Below are 18,204 nucleotides of genomic sequence, written 5' to 3'. Positions count from 1 at the left end.
AAAGAAAGAGAAAAAAGGGAGGGAGAGAGAGGGAGGGAGAGAAAGAGGGAGGGAGAGAGAGAGAAAGGGAGAGAGAGAGAAAGGGAGAGAGAGAAAGGGGGAGAGAGAGAGAAAGGGAGAGAGAGAGAGAAAGGGGGAGAGAGAGAGAAAGGGAGAGAGAGAGAGAAAGGGAGAGAGAGAAACGGAGAGAGAGAAAGCAAGCTGTTCAAAATGGCAAGAACAGATGAAGAAAGCAAGCAATGATAGGGAAGCCAACAAAAGACAAAAGTGCGATTAAATAACTCAAGGACATCTAGAGTCTAGAAAATGAAGCAGCCACATTAAATATAATTAAAAGAACTTAAAAGTACACAGAATGCACGAGGAAAAAAAGAAAACCAACATGTTATGACACAGTCATGGGTTGATGTGAAATACTTCATTGTTATTTTTGTACTTTTCACTTTTACTGTACTCTCTTTAAGAAGTGTAGTGATTTAATATGCACAGAAACTGTTAAATGCAAATTATGGAAATGTTAATGAAAAAATCCACAAACATTTCTCTCAACTTCTTGTCCTTTTCAGAATGAAACAAAGTACACTTTGTCATTCTACCATAATCAAAATATAGACAACTATTATGTAATGTATGACTAAATATTTAAAATAAACTATTTCGTTTAATCCCTACTATACTCCTATGAGATTACTAGAACTAGTACCATACAAATGTGTAAAGAGGGGGAAATGTTAAGCAACTTGTTCAGAATCACCACATCTATAAGTGAAAGTTATGTAATATCTTAAAGGTGATTTGAAAAATTATTACTTTTGGGGCAAAATAACTGGCATTCAAATTAAAGTTGATTTTCATACCTGGTGACAGAACGTAAAAAAAAATAAATATAAGAAAATGATAGTTCTTTATAGAAAAAAACATAACAAATTACTCTAGTCACCCATATTACAGTATTTTATAGGTACAGTTATATGATATCATAGCAATTGCAAATTTGGCCAATAAGTGGTGGTTACATTAAAAGCCTACTATATTCAAATATAACAACCTTAGAAAATTTAGAAAAGGTATTACACTGATATATTTAGAAGAGAGGTTAGAAAAAGATGATAATGTAAACAAAACATAATAGTATAGGTTAAAATGAAACAGAACACCCGAAAACATGACTAACAACAACAAAAAAATTTAAAATCAAAGACCAGAAGAGATTATAATGTGATTTATTCTTTGATGATTCCAGGTTGGCCCAAAAGTTTTAGGACTTAGCCGCAGAAACCAGAAACATTCTGCCTGGGTTAGTGATAGAAAATGTGTTTAAATATATAAAATAGCATAAACTAAATAAAATCAATAAATAAAATTTGGGTCCTCAGTGTCAAAAGCTGACCAAAATAAAACATGCTGTTAGAATTCTTAATAGAAATTGCTGAAAGATGTAATTTGCTTATGTATGATTTCTTATTTGTGATGGCTTCTATTATTAAAGTAGAGTATATGTTCAATAAATTCTGAATAAAGGCATAAATGAAGGGAAACAGAATTAGCTCATCTTTCACTAAGAATAACAGCAAAAGTTTACTAAAATGCCAGGCATTACTCTAAATTCTCCTAACTTCTTTTAATGAGACAGTTCTCATTATCTTTACCAATCTGCGTATGAAGAAAGTGAGGCCAATGAGTTAAGGATTTGTCCAATTGACTTATCCAGTATAAGGGATATTGATTCCAGTCTGGGAGAGAACTTATATAAATTATTGTATTACAAAGTTTCAGAAACTGAAAGCCCAAAATAAAGGAGTCTACTCTCTGAGGCAAAGTGATTTTTCACAGTCTATTATTAATGGACAAAGCAATTTCATATTTTATATTTTTCTTCAAAGAGCACTTAGTTGAAATGTTAATCATAATGAGTCACATGTCAATATAAAATCAAACATATGTAACATAATGTTAAGCAACAAGGAATGAAAATATATTTATTTCCCCAAAAGAATATAAAAGGGATCCACTGTTAACTACCGGTTAAAATATGGTGGCATATTTCAGTCACCTGTCACATGTTGATAATACCCACATTTTCTAATTTATCAAAATTCATATTAGAAAAAAACAGAAAAGAACTATTTACTATGCCATTAGAAATACAATTTTTTACTGTTAATTGTCCCTTGCTTAAATTAACATTTTCACCTTAGAAGTGAGAGCTAGACAACAGGGCTCTATTTGAAATATCACAGAATATTATATAGATGAGAAAACATCAAAATATAAGTTAAACCAACATCACTCATCGTGTAAATTGCCACTGAACAAAATTTTGAGGTAAGCTACTTGTAAGGTACTGGCATAAGTTTAAAAGCAAATGCCAGAACAATCTTCATAAGTCTATGAAGAATTACCTTCATAATACCAAAAGAAAAAAGAAAATCCTATCAATTTTTAACTTTGAGAGAACAAGACTGTTTTCTCAAAAAATTTTTATTGAATTGGGAGAAAAAAATGCACCCAGTGTCAGATTATAACGCCAAAAACATAATTATACAAGTTACTAGAACACAACTAACATTCTAATATATCCAACTGAGCTAGCTAGTTAGAATAGATATAAGAACATGTGATTCTGAAAAACAAATAATTAACTTCTGCAATATGAAGCTTCCATGTTGAGAGGCACCAAACAAGTAGGACGACACAGTTTACAATTCATATTAAATGGAAAAAAAGGAGGAAAATATAAAATGTAACTGTTTAGTCTGTTCAACTTAGCAATTTTGGGAAAAAAGAGGAAAACAACAAAACTTTCCTATGGAAAAATGAGACTTAAATCTGTAAAACTGTTTATTAGAACTGTAAAACTACAGAATGATGAAATATTTAATAAAAATATAGTAAAAGTCTACAACTATATGCAATCCATAAATACTGACAAATAGGGAAACGTTACTTAACACAAGAATATGTCAAATTTGGAAAACAGTAAAAAGTACAACTGATAAAACCACTCTGATGACTTATGAAGCTCTAAAACTCATCACATCTGTACCCTACAAAACAACTAACCTGATTGTCTCTCTTCTCAGCTAAGATATAAGCAATGTCAAGGAGCATTTTATTCCAAAGCCGATAATCATATCTGGCCATAACTGCCTTGTAACTGTCCATGCACATAGTCTTTGAAGCAGAAGGTTAAATGTTCCTGCCCATTTTATCTAGTCCCCAAGACTTGTCCTGTAAAGTGAATAAAAATGATTATCTTTTAATCTACCCTTCACACATATACCATTAAAAAATAGGCAAAGATGAGATTAAAAAAAAAATCCTTGAATATGGATAATTATCCTGTGTAAAATTAAGTTCTCAGCAAAATCTCTGAGCTATGTTGAAGGGTAGGTGACTGATATGCCTAGTTATAAAACTAGGCCTTGAAGGATAGTTAAAAATTGTACACATTGGGATTATACGAATATATTGAAATTTGAGAATAACTACAAATAAAAGTTTTATTGCTTGAAAATTCAATATAAAAATAACATTGGTGTACTTTTCTTGATATGATTTTGAAAAATATTTTCAAATTCTAATAGTTTAATCATGATATAAAAATAAGTTAGATGAAAATAAACTGGAATTTATAAGCAGTTTTAAAAGGTAATATCACAGGTAAATTATGGAAGAGGAGAATAGAAAGGTGCCAGGAGGAGGGAGCTACTCAACTCAAAAGAAATAGTAAAGTCACAACTGAAATATATTTACACATGGAAAGTTAGCATTTAGGTAAACAAAGGGATAAATTTAGAAAACAACACAATAAGTCACTGAAAATGGGACAATGATAAGGAGAGCTAAAATAGATCATCATAAAGTCAGTAATACTCCATTTACATGGCAGTGAAGGACAAATGTAGACTAATTAAAAGTGCATTTTTCATTTTTAAACATTTAAAGTAAAAATATTCTACATATTTCTATTATGTATCATTCTTTCCTTGTATTCTTATATAGATTATATAGGCGACCTTTACTCTTTAAAGGCAGAATGAATACAACTTTCTGGATTGAGAGAGTTGTCTTACTCCTACAGAGAATCTCCAGATTGCTACTGTAACAATCTGTAAATAAATTTTTATCTTCTTTTGTGTTATGAATTGTCATTTCACAATTCTATCAGCAGGACTGCATTGCTAATGCTTGACCTTCATTCATTTTTGGTCTCTTTCTCCCTTGACTTTAGGAAACCAGGTAACTTTGTATAACTACAAACTTAAATGTTCAGAAGAAATTCTTTTTTATGTTTAAGTTTTGCTTATTTCAAATCACTGAATGTGTCCAATAACCTACTAAATGGGGATTATTGTACATAGATAGATAAAACATAAAACAGAAACAAAGGGGAAAAAGCAAACACCCAAAGAAGCTACTCAGTCATCTAACTGAATATATAATGTTTAGGTATTTTTAATAAATAGCAGTACATTGTTTTCAAAACATACACCTAGATGCAAGATCTCTCTCACGAGTAATGAGAGAGGATATGCTCAAAACAAAGAATAAACTTATGTTTGTTCTGTACAGAAATTTATTCAACAAAATTATCTTTTCATTTTATTGATTAAAAGGAAAAACTGGGTGAGAGCTTTCTCTTTTCCTAAAGATAAAGAAAAGAACATTCTCAAAAGAAAATATATTGTTTCATATAGAAATGTAATTAGAAAATAATGTACACCTATATGGAGTAAGGGGGGAAAAGAACTAAAAAAAAAAAAAAAAAAACTGGGAAAAAAATATGAGTGACTATAGTATCACAGTCATTGGCTTTAAGCAACAAAATTTTAAAACAGAGATTTACAATGTATAGTTCCCAAAACATCAGCAATAGCATCTCTTAGATGGGAGTAAGCAAAGTCAGACAATCTGTTTCAATAAGTCCTGTAGGTGATTCTTGTGTTAAAAGTTTGAGAACCAAAGCTTTTGGGAGTATTTAAATATGCACTCCTTATCAAAAATGAAAGAGAGTAGTTATTTTAAGTAGGTATAGTTAAAGTATTTGAGGGAAAACAGAACAACCAACTGCTAAACTAATAAAATTACTCAGTTGTGAAAAAATAAGGAAAAATGAACATACTTGGCAGAGACATTTCCTAGATAACCCTAAAATGAAAGTCAAAGTGAAACTATAATCCATCTGTTTACAGCATACCTAAATGAACTAATTTTAGAGATATTACATTAAGATGTGCTTAGATTACTGTACTATGAATACAAAAATGCTGACTAAGCACAAAATTGCCTATAGGAAAAGATGGAATTGTTTCAAATATATGAACTAATAAATATAGCTGACTCTTGGGAGATTAGAGAAACCAGTACCTCCTGTGTAACTGGAAATCCATGTATAATTTATCTCCTTAAAAATTTAACTACCAAAAGCTTGCTATTGGCCAGAAACCTAACTGATCACATTTGTTTATATTTCTCTTGACTGTTACTTCCCATGTGTATGTGACTATTGTGCCATAGTTTAGATAAGTTATAATTTTTATAGTAATTATGATAGTACATGATAAATTAGACTTATCTACATGTACTTTATGAATTTATAATATACCTAACTTTTCCTTAATTTTTAAACATTTTTAGGGTAATGTGGGTTGTTTCAGCTTTTACAAATTGTTGCAAATTACCAAAAACAAATTGTAACATATCAATTGGAAAAAATCCTTCGACATTCAAACCATGTACATAACCTACAGTGAGCAATAAGGCCATGTAATTTTTAAAAAGACTTATTTTACTTATTTATACACCACTAAGGGGAGAAATGGGCAAGACAGAAGAGGTCTACTATGCTATGTGGGTTAGTGCCTTCGCCAGAGATTAAACTCATGCTGATGTGGTTGGCAATTGCTCTGAGACTTAACACCTGTGCCAACAGAGAGGCCCCATTAACTATGTAATTAATGGGGAGCAAATACTATGAATTTAGAATTTTAACTATTATACCCAAAATACACTGGTAAATGTATTTTGGGCCTAAATTCTTTAGCTATAAAATAAAGATGTAACAGAGTAACTAAAATGTTTAGAGAACAATTTATTGACATTTGCCATAAAGTTTCAATTTTCATTATCAAGGCTACTTAATCCCAATATCAAAGCAGACAAACATTTTATCTGAACACACAACACAAACATGAATTTGGAGGGAAAACATTTTTAGGTGCACAGTTATTTTGTCTATGGATGTTTTGTCTATGGTAACAACATCTGAAAGGGGGAAGATGGAATGGAATCCTATACCAAAACAACATTACATCAAAACAATTTTTTTACTTAATATATGATATAAAGTTTAATTAGAAAGGAACATATGTAACAGAATGAAATGAAAAGAAAATGTTTGTTTACTTACCAGCAAGGGTACTTGTATGCCTAAAAGCTCTGACCTGGGAGTCTGACAAACCAGTCAAAAGGGAGATTACTGTGTCCATCATATACTCATCATAAATTATGCTGTACTGACACTGCCGAATTAGGACTCCAATAAATTCACAAAAGTTTGAACGAAATTTTTTCCATTGAGGTCCAGGCATGGTAAGAGGATAATCACCACTGTCCTAAAGAAACAAAAGGAACATAAATACAAAATATAGGTTGGATCCAAATTTTTTTTCCTACCCATAACAAAGAAACCTTTTTTCTTCACAGTGAAAGGGGACAGAAATTGAAGATGATTTACAAAAATATAACAACATTTTTTGCTTATTTTGATCTTCTAAACTCAGTAATTGTTCATTGCACAAAATTATGCTGGGTCAAACTTAGTCACTCTTCTAGGTAACTCATTCGAAGTAATAATTCTGGTTTTATTGTACCAGGATGTTAGTTGAGAGCCTTCGAGAAATGAGCAAAATTATGTAAATAAATAGCAGAATTTTATCAAACTGATCATAACATATGTGTTATACAACATATTTCATTTTAAATAGAATTTGAGAATTTCACAAAAGTATTTCATTGAAAAACCAACACTAGATTATCATAGCTGAAACTATTTCACTGTGCTCTTAAATAGAATGAATTTATTAACTTCTCAAAAAAAATCTAAAATGGGCTCTTGATATCACTAAATCGTGTCACCTTACTTAAAATACAAACTGACAGATAACCAACTAATCTGAAGTGTTCACACTCTAGCCTAAAGTATTCTGATCAAGAAATGAACACTTATAAGGCAGCAAGACAAATTGTGTGGACATAATTATTATCTGAAATTCTTATTTGTGGATATTTGCCTTTTTTCTAGGTCAAACTGCTGCTAGGAAAATTGGCTGCAAGTTTACAAAGAAAAGCATTTTGGAAAAAGTAAAATTTTCTGTAATCAACTCAAGTTAGTTTCATGCTTTCTTCTTAATATTACTTATAAATTTCTCCTATATATGCATCTAATAATTTCTTTTCACAGTGATGCCTTTTTATTTTCAGAAAAGCTAAAAAATGATAGTATAAATGAAAGTGAAGATCTAAAACTAATAGTTAAGTTCTTTAAATGCAGTTCATTATATTCTGTACAAGGTAACTTATTGAATAAATAGAAAAAACATAGGAAGAATACAGTCCAGAAATCAGAAAACATAATACTGAAAAAAGTAAAAAGGTGTATTAAAAAAACACACCCTCCAAGTATTTTCAAGTAAACACAAGAAATCTTCATGTAATCATAACATAATAAAAACCATATATGGGCCCTCCCTGGTGGCCAGCGGGTTAAAGCACAGCACTGAGAAGCTAAAGCCACTTCCGCATGACTTCGATTCCCGCCTGCCCCGGAGGTGACCACATGGCGAGGCAGACCTCTCCCTGCCCGCTGCTCCCCTCAGCAGTGTACTTCGTCGATCTGCCTGTTCTGCTCCTCTCTCTGTCTCTGGTGAATCCTCTCACCCTCCACATCTCTGGACTGTACCTCAGTTCCATATGAATAAATAAATCTTAAAAAAACAAAAAAACATACATGAAAAACCCATAGCCAGTATTGTTATCAATGGTGAAAAGCCGAAAGCCTTTCTTTGAAGATCAGGAACAAGCCTAGGATGGAAGCCTAGGATGTGTACTCTCACCATTGCTTTTCAATATATACGAAAAGTCTAAGCCAGAGCAGTAAGACAAGAGAAAGATATACAAGGAATCCAAAAAGGCAAAGAAGAAGTAAAACTACCACTATTTGCAGGCAATATTATACAAAGAACCCTAGAAACGCCCAAGAAAAATTAATTAAAATAATAAACAAGTTTAGTAAAGCAGGATACAAAATCAACACAAAAATCAGCAGCCTTCCTATATACAAGCCATCAATCTTAAGAAGAAATTAATAAAAATCATCCCATTTACAACTGAAACAAAAAAACCAAACACCTGTGGATAAACTTAACCAAGAAGGTAAGTGACCTATGCAATGAAAATCATAAAAATGTTTAACAAAATTGTTGTCAAAAAAAAAAAAAAAGGACACAAAGAAATGGTAAGACATCTCCTGTTCATATACTGGAATAATTAACGTTATTAAAATGCTATTCTACTGAAAGTAATTTACAGATTCAATGCATCACAATTAAAAAAAAAAAAAAAGCCCTTATGACATTCAACAAATATTGATGAAATTCATATGGAGTCACAAAAAAAAACCCTCAAATAGCCAAGATGCTCCTAACTAAAAAGGAGAGTGAAGCTATCACATGCCCAGACTTCAAGCTATACACAAAGCCATAATAATTAGAACAATATGGTACTGGAACAAAACACACACATAAACCAGAAAGAAAGCCTACAAACTAACCCACAAACTAGTCTTTTACTAGAGGAAGCAAAGAATCTGCAATGGACCACGGACATTTATTCAATAAATAGTGCTGGAATACTCGACCAGCACATGCAAAAGAATGAAACTAGACTACTATCTCACATCATGCATAAAACCCAACTCAACATGGATAAAAGAATTAAACATAAGATTTAAAACATAAAATATATAAGACATAGGTAAAATACTACATGACACACATCTCAGTGACAACTTCAAGCCTCATCCCCAACAGCAAGGAATGAGTTATATCCTGACTTCTTAAGTATCTCACTTAAGCATTTCTCAAAATGACACTGGATGTCTTAGACACTGTAATTAAAGTACTTAAATCCAATGAGAAATTAATATAAATCAACTGAATACATCTTTTAAAAGAAGACTATTAAGTGAAGAGAATTATGTCAAAAGGAGATCTACAAATGTTGGATGGCGTCACATGATGAATACAGAAAACCAAAAGAAGGGTCAAAGAAAAACTCAAAAACTAACCTTTGAAAGCAGGAGGAGGAGGTGAGGGATATAGAAGAACAATGTGGGGAAGGGATACAGTGAACTATAGGGTGCTTTGGTGGTGGGACTGCTATGGTAACAACACCAGTAAGGGGATCCTATATTTCCAAAATGTACACAACAATGTGAACTAATGGTACTACAATTACATACATACATACATACATACATACATACATACATACATACATACATACATACGTACGTACATACATACATACACTAGCTTAGTTTTGTAACAAATTTAGGGTGTCATAAAAAACACTGGTCAAAAAAATTATCCAGAGGCCCTCCCTGGTGGCGCAACAGGTTAAAGCACAGCACTAAGAAGCTAAAGCCACTTCAGCATGAGTTCAATCCCCGCCCCAGAGGGGATCCACATGGTGCAGCAGAACTCTTCTGACATGCCCACTGCTACCCTAGTAGTATACTTTGTCAGTTGGCCTGTTCTGCTCCCCACTCTGTCTCTGGTAAATCCTCTCACTGCCCCCATACCTCTGGCCTGTACCCCAGTTCTGTATGCATAAATAAATAAATCTTAAAAAAAAAACAAAAAAACCCAGAAACTTATTGTATGACTAAACATACCCAAGTGGAAAAAATTCTAATATTACGAAATACCCTTTAACCAATGATTTCAGATTACACATTTGCAATTACATAGATGGCAGACTCAGACAGTGTTTATAAGATGGTGTAGGTCCAATTCTTGGCTTTGCCATTCAATAGTTATGTGACGTGACTAAAGACAAGTTTCTTTAACCCCTTTTCACTGCATTTTACCATTTGAAGAATGGAATTAGCAGTAATACAAAAGACCTGTCCCATAAGAATGTTTTATGGATATACAGTACTTACAACAGAGCCCTGCACATAATAAATGTAACAATTATTTGTTATTATACAACATATTTCCTCTTGCTCTTAATAACCTAAAATGTCAGGTTCTGTCATTATTACTTCTTATGTTACTTTTATCACATAATAAATTCATTCAGTATAATTTCTTGAGTCCTCATGATTTTTTCTATTTTATTATTCTGTTGTCTTTTGGCATTTGTCACTTCCAACTTTGATTCCCTTTAATATTCTGTTTAACGTCTTCAAAATGATGTCATCTCCAAAGTCATATGTATAACACAAGCGGGGAAGCGCACTGCAAGAAAGCATTAGAACTTCTCCATTTTTTTTTAAAAGTTAATTGTTTTAATATTTAATATAGAGAATAAGCTTGGTATGCAATCACAAAGTTCTTATTTCACACTGTCTTGTGCCACAAATGGTATCTGAAATATTATGCAAGAAAAATAAGACGATTTCATTACTCAAGGAATATTGACAGTAGAAATGGCACTTGTCACTAGTATTTTCACTTACTGTAAGTTATATATGACCAATGCAATGGGTTTATTGTTAATACTATTGAGTATTACCTCTTAGAAGCACTTATATTTCTGAAGAAATAGACCCCCAAAATCTGAGCATCTAGCCACAAATTAATAATAAGAAACATGGTGGTGTCACTAACACTTCACACACAAGCGCACATTAAACCACACAGCTATGTGCGAGGTTATGTCCCCACAATTAGTTATATAAGCACTTTTTAGACATTAATAAAATTTGAGTAAGAAAAAAATAAAATCATAACCATTTAATGACATCTGACAAGAAAATGATCTAGTAGTATGTGCATTTAATTTTATTAATAAATACACATATGCTGCAAACTATAATGCAACAAACAATATACACTCAGTCCCCTGATTACCAAGACTAGAAGGAAAAAGAAACTTTACTTAGCCCTTTACTTCTTAAGTAATCTCCCTACAAGGCATCTATTGTAAGTAGCTTTTTGGGAAAGAGAATGGGGAGCAGGAGAAGACAAGAGCATAGCTTTATAGACAAAATCAGCTTATCATAAGTGGAGAAAGTCTTACTGATGGGATGTACAAAAAAATTTAGAGATTTTAATTTAGCAATGGTAAAGACTCTTCTTTACCATATATGGCATTTCTTTAAAATTTTCTCAACTGTATACACTTGAACTATTTTTACATTAAGAAATTTTAATCATTTGATGATTAAATGTTCAAAGGAATACATGAAAATGTCTGTACATAAATTTAAATATTCACAGAAGCACAAATTATTAGGAAAAAGAAGAGTAAAAAATTTAAAGATAAGCTGTAATCATGTATAAGAGCACAATACTCAAAAATCACTGTGGGCATTGTAATGCAAAATAACGCAGACAAAAAATAAAGTCACTAAGTGACTACATTAAATGAGTTATACTGCAAAGGTTTCATTATAAATTTGCTGCACTTAAGAGTATAAAAATTACATAACTTGCTTTGAGGAAGAACTTGTAGAGTTGTGATCCTAGTAACCTGGGAAGAAGTAACTTTATATTTTGCTTTAGCTTCCAGCAGGTTCCAATAGGAACCAAGTGTTAGGAATCAAGAATCGACTCTAAAAAACTATACAGACTATGCTGGTAAATAACTGATTTCTACATTGCAGTTGGTACTACAATTACAATGGGCTTTTGGCTGTGTGCAGGTTTATAGAGCTTTCAAAGAAGAAATGTCATAACAAACATTATATCCAGTGTGTAATAAGGTACAGGAGTTATATTGTACAGTCTTAGGCAAAACAAACTCATCGACCACTGTATTCAGATTTAAATACCTTCAATTTATGTTAGTTTTAAACTCATCTCACTTTTACTTTACTTTCCTATAATACGTATTTTTATTTATTTCAGAAAATCTTAATGACTACCCCCTGTGAACCAGACTATATCTAATATATAACTTGTTTAGATGATTACATTCCAACCAATCAAAAATATTAGCTGCATTTTAAGAATTTAGTAAGTGACAAGTTCTTATTCCCCCATTACAGCTGGTTACAACAGTAACCAGTTGACAACACCCACAGTAATATTTTCTTAAGTGTATCATGACCTTCATTTCACTGAAATCCTTATTTTTCTCTGGTTTATTTAAAAATCTGGATACAAAAGCAGTGATTTCCTATTATTATATATTTTCATAGCATATTCTGTTTCTCCTTATTTCATTCTCATATGAAATATTTTTATAACTTTTTTACCTTTCTCTTTTCCCAAAATTTTGTTGTACACTAGAATCGGCAGATAAACTTTTAAAAACCTGTATATACAGGTTAAATACCTTATAAGTTAATCAGAATATCTGAGCTAGCCCAATGTCAACAGTTTTTAAATATCCCCAGATGATATTAATGTGTAACAAGTTTCAGGTACTGTCTTAAGTTGATAATAATCACTCTATGATGTGTTAGTACCCTGAAGATAAAAAAAAATACAAAATACTCTGTAATTTTTCCTAACAATCTGTATTCCAATACTGGCACAGTAGTTAGTATAGTAGTTGGTAAGTAAACCTACCACTTGCACCTTTAGCAGGCTTTGTTATTTACTATTTACATCTGTAAGCTATCTAAATTATCTAAATATAGCACAAATTATTTTAAAGTGAATAGTAGTATCATAGAAATGTTTCAGAATCCAGAGATTTTTAAATTTCAGAGGTAAACAGAGTGTAAACACCTTATATGCCATCAAATCCACAGAACTGGGCCAGCCCCCTGCAACCATTAACATACATTAACATACAGATAGTCACACTAAGATTAGAAAAAAACATACAGACTCCTGCTATTTGAAGGCCAGTCTTTCCTACCTACTAAATTGCACACAGCTTGTTAGATACACAAATAAAGATAAGTAATCATAGACCTGTATATGCATAGCCCATGATGTAAAGTGACCTATGTAAGTCAAGATATAAGTTATCTCCTACATCTCATAGAAAGAGACTAAGTAGTCTGAAAGACAACAAAAAATATTCCTGAGATTCACACAAAATTGTTTCAGTGCACGGTGCTAAAGGTGAATACCTGATGAGAAAACATATTGTGCAACTTGTGATTTTTCTTTAAAAAAAAAAAACAAAGTATTTACAGTAATTTTAAATTTTAATTAAAAAATGCCACCCAACAAAAAAAGAGTAGAATTAGAAGAAAACTGATCTCTTCGTAGTATTAAAAGTTAAAAAAGGCCCTCCCTGGTGGCGCAGCGGGTTAAAGCACAGCACTGAGAATCTAAAGCTGCTTTCGCATGAGTTCGATTCCTGCCTGCCCCGGAGGTGACCACATGATGCGGCAGACCTCTCCTGACCCGCCCGCTGCTCCCCTCAGCAGTGTACTTCGTTGATCTGCCTGTTCTGTTCCCCGCTCTGTCTCTCACCGCCCCTGAGCCTCTGGCCTGTACCCCAGTTCTGTATGCACAAATAAATAAATATTTAAAAAAAAAATAAAAAAAAAGTTAAAAAAAATCTACAAGAAAATAGAAATTTTATTTAACTCAAAAGGCAAAATGCCAAAAATAAAATTGGTAGCCTAAATCATGATATAAACTGAGTTCACCATAATTACAATAAATAAATAAAACTGTGAAAGTTTCAACACTTTCAATTAGTGTAAAAAACTGCTTGAGGGGTACTTTGGTGAAAATGGAAAATCATGTGGGAAAAAATGATTTCTGCATGATTAATTTTTGAGGGCTAACAAAGAAAGCATGTATTCTAAATGCAAATCAAAATCTTCTCAAGCAGAGTGTTCCAAATAGAAGTTCATGTTTTACACATGCCCCAAAGAGGTCAGAGTAGAGCACTCATGGTATTCTAGATTAAATATAATTAAGCAGATTTTCTCCATCATTATTCCTAAAAACATTAAAATAAAAACTGTGTTTTGATTATTTCTAACACAGGTGTAATATTCTGTCTGCTCACTTTTTGGACATCCAAATTCTTTTTTTGGAAAAGCATTTAACAGTACTGGCATTTCACAAAACATGGAACTATTGGAGGCACATTTATAAATATATTTACAAATTTGGGTATCTGAAGTGATTTCAAAGAATGAACATTCAACCTATTATCATCCACTAGCTTATCAATGAGAAAACAGTGTTATCTTTACAAGTAGTAAACACAAAATGAAAATAAAATAAGCAACATGTTTACCATTTAAAAATATAAGTAAGGCAATTTATAAACACTGAAATGTTAATACCTCATCAAACTCTTCAGTCATTTTTCTGATGATTTCTGCATTCTGCATATTTCGAAACATCTCTATTCTCACAGTACCTGTGGAACAACAGATTTTACGGTTAATCTTTTGCTATTCCATGCTAAACATTAATTTCACCACTATCTGAAAAGTATTCTATGAAAGTTCTTCCATTATTCTTTCTTCCCTCAAATTCCTATCTAAAGCAATCTTATAAGAAATTCAAAGTTCTTTAGTTTTTAAAACCTAAATATCCTGTAACCTATGTAAGTATAAAATATACTGAGAGGATGTTAATAAAGAAAAGACAGAAAAATAAAACAATGAATTTTAGGGAGGTCTGTCAGGATTGACTTAAATATTGAGTAATACTATCCAAACCTATAACTGGCTACCTTTGCCTGAAAGCACTCAACTACATCTCTTGTCATAGCTTTTTGATATTCTTTATTATTTGTATGCTCACCTAAAAATTAAAGCTAAATGTCCCTTAATATAGAAAACACATTTCAATCTGTTTTCTTTTCAAAATTAATTAATGTATTTTTAACTGAGGTAAATTAGGTTACTCCCATCAGGTATTACCACCATACTGCATCAACTCACCCATATTCTACTATTACAGGCCATTGTGTGTCCTTCCCTCTTTGCCCTTTACCTCTCTACACCTCCCCCTCAATCTGGACACTAAATTGAATTTATATGTCAAACATCAAAAGAAAGTTAACCTCTTTCTAATCTTATTCTTTTACATTCTTTCTAAGTCAGTTCATACTTATCTCAAATACGGTAAAATAAATATTATTGTTCTCACACTAAAAGCAGTTTATATTAAATGTTTCTTAAAATTAACATAATTTGAAGATTCTAAAATAAGTTTCAAAATTAACATTGTGGACAAAAAATCTGACCAAGTAATGAGTTTCATTTGAAAGTATATAAATATAAAATGTTCAAGTTAAAAATCAGGAGACTGACTCAATAAAGCAGTAAAATAATAATCACTGTGCAAACTCTTTATTGAAAAGAACAACAGCTTCAATTTAGATCATATTTAGGAATATAAAAAGAGGAATTTCTGATGTTTAGTACTCTGGCAGGTAAAAGTATGGATCAGTAAATCAACTACTAAAAGTTATCCAAGTATAGTCTTAATTTAGGGTCCTAACTTGACAGACAATGGCATACTTGGTTAAGTTAAACTAAAGTTGAGTTAATTCTTAATAATCTGTATAAGCAGAAACTGTCATCTTTTAGTAAGAACCATTTTGAAACAAGCTTTAATTACTTGATATATAGCTTTCATTTTTCAAGACACTGAATTCAATAAGTACCAACAACAGTCATTCCCTATATCTCACAAGAGAAATAAGACAGTCTACATATGTAAAAAAGAAAATATTTTTAAAGAGTTCTTCCCCAACATGCAATTGCCAAAATAAACTTGGAAACTTTTATACTGTGATTTTGTTATTTCTGTGCCAAAAACTAGTAGTGTAGACAACATTCAACATTAATGAAGACAGGTTGTTTACAATGTAGCTGTATAAAGCGTTAATAAAAGAAATGCACTAAATTCCTAATTTTAAGTTATCAAAAGCAAAATAACTGTTAGACATTCCTAATAGTACTCAAACAAAATTGTTTAACTGTATTTATCACTCTGGGTCATAAACTGCAAATCTGCAATAAATTCCCTTAGATATAAAGAAAACAACTTCAGGACTTTCATAGTAACCACACTTATAACATTTTCAAGTACTGAACAAAGAACAAAAAAGTAAAATTCGATTTTTAAATTACATGGAAAGATTAGCTGTTCATGAGTTAACATTTTAGAGTCTGAGTGGAGTGCTCACATGCATTTGTCTAAAATCATCAATCCATATCCTTAAAATGTATTAATTTTATGGATGAAAATTACATACTGGTAAAGTTGACTTTGCAAAAATTCAAGGGAAGGAACAACATTTCAATAATAGTTAATGTAATTTTAAAATACATTTAATGTGGGGGCCTCCCTGGTGGCTCAAGAGGTTAAAGCACAGCACTATGAAGTTATCTGCACCCCCTGCAGCATGGTGTGGTTTGCTCCCCAACCAGGTCAGTGACCCACATGGCAGAGAAGACCTCTCCTGCCTTATGCGCTGCTCCCCTCCGCAATATATTTCAGTCAATCTGCCTGTTCTGCTCCCCATTCTAGCTCTGGTGAATTCTCTCACCCCTCCCCACTTCTGGCCTTTACTCCAGTTCTTGTATACATAAATAAGTAAATCTTAAAAAATGAAGTACGTCCAGTATAAATAACGTTCAATTCTTATTTCCATGACTGATAGTGCATCCAAGAGTGGTCTTTTGGGTGGGTTAAAGCACAGCACTGAGAAGCTAAAGTCACTTCAGCAAGAGTTCCATCCACCGCCCACAGAGGTGACCCACATGGCATGGGACAGACCTCTCCTGTCTCGCCTGCTGCTCCCCTCAGCAGTGTACTTAATCAGCTGGCCTGTCCTGCTCCCCACTCTATCTCTGGTCAATGCTCTCACCACCCCTGCATCTCTGGCCTATACCCCAGTTTTGTATGCATAAATAAATCATAAAAAAAAAAGGAGAGTGACCACTTGAATCAGACAAAGATAGTACAGTCTAAATCTTAGCACCAACAGTTAGTAAGGTATGCCACAGGAAAAGTCAACTGTTCTCTGCAAAACTCAGATTTCTAGTCTTTAAAATGTTAATAACACTCCAGAGCAGGCATATTGTTTTGTTCAATATTGTAATTCCCAACACCCATGACAGGATCTTAGCATGTGGGATTAAAAATATGCCTGCATAACAAATAAAAGACTAGAGATGATATAAAACTGACAGTGCCAAGTTTCTTGCACGTACCTGTAAGATGTTCAATCAATACTGACACTCCTACTTAAGCCATCAACTTTTTTGCTCACTTTGGAGGGAATTTGTTTAAAGCTCAACTCCTTAATCGATCTGTGCTGGAAACCAGACTTATGTATGTGCTACTTATGTATGTTGTTGAGTTAATGTTTGAAGAATGAGAACAGTGTTCACCTCTTTTATCCCACAACCAGTGAAACATAATCCAGCAATTTTTCCATCACCCAAACCCACAGTCTTTACCTTCAGAGTGAATATCACCAGAAACAATAACACAATTTTTAAAAAGATTTATTTATGCATACAAGAACTGGGGTACAGGCCAGAGGTACGGGAGTGGAGGATGAGATGATTCACTAGTGATAGAGCGGGGAGCAGAACAGGTGGATCTACTGAAATACACTGTTGAGTGGAGGGGCAAATGAGATAGGAGAGGTCTACTGCACCATGCAGTCTAGCACCCTGGTTGAGGATGGAACTCAGGCGATAGCAAGTGATCGTGCTGAAACTTAATCCCTACATTGGAACTTTCCATGTGAGTACCAATTAACTAGCTTTTCTAGACAGAAGAGGGTATAATCTATCAATATGAGAAAAATAAATTTACTAAGTATTAGGATTTAAAATTTTAGAGCTCAGTTGAGCCATGTAGTGTACCAAGGGTTAAAAATAGGCACCTGGGGCCCTCCCTGGTGGCGCAGCGGGTTAAAGCACTGAACTGAGAAACTAAAGCCACTTCCGCATGAGTTCGATCCCCGCCTGCCTCGGAGGTGACCACATGGCGTGGCAGACCTCTCCTGACCCGCCCGCTG

General features: G+C 32.8%; 1 protein-coding gene across 2 annotated transcripts in view; it reads right to left on the bottom strand.

Annotated features, from left to right (window-relative positions):
• STAG1 (stromal antigen 1) overlaps positions 1-18,204 on the bottom strand; it is a 293,851-nt gene that overhangs the window by 123,890 nt on the left and 151,757 nt on the right. For both annotated transcript variants that reach the window (XM_004682176.2, XM_004682177.2), the window contains exons 6-7: positions 14,498-14,574; positions 6,413-6,617 (exon numbers count right to left, since the gene is read on the bottom strand). In XM_004682176.2, the coding sequence (XP_004682233.1) occupies positions 6,413-6,617; positions 14,498-14,574 (282 nt within the window). The remainder of the gene's footprint in view (positions 1-6,412; positions 6,618-14,497; positions 14,575-18,204) is intronic.

The sequence above is a fragment of the Condylura cristata genome, unplaced genomic scaffold (assembly GCF_000260355.1).
Source record: "Condylura cristata isolate star-nosed mole 26May11 unplaced genomic scaffold, ConCri1.0 scaffold00014, whole genome shotgun sequence".
In the NCBI taxonomy this organism is placed as follows: domain Eukaryota; kingdom Metazoa; phylum Chordata; class Mammalia; order Eulipotyphla; family Talpidae; genus Condylura; species Condylura cristata.
The sequence above is the reverse complement of the archived record's forward strand: the minus strand, read 5'-3'. Positions and strand labels throughout refer to the sequence as shown.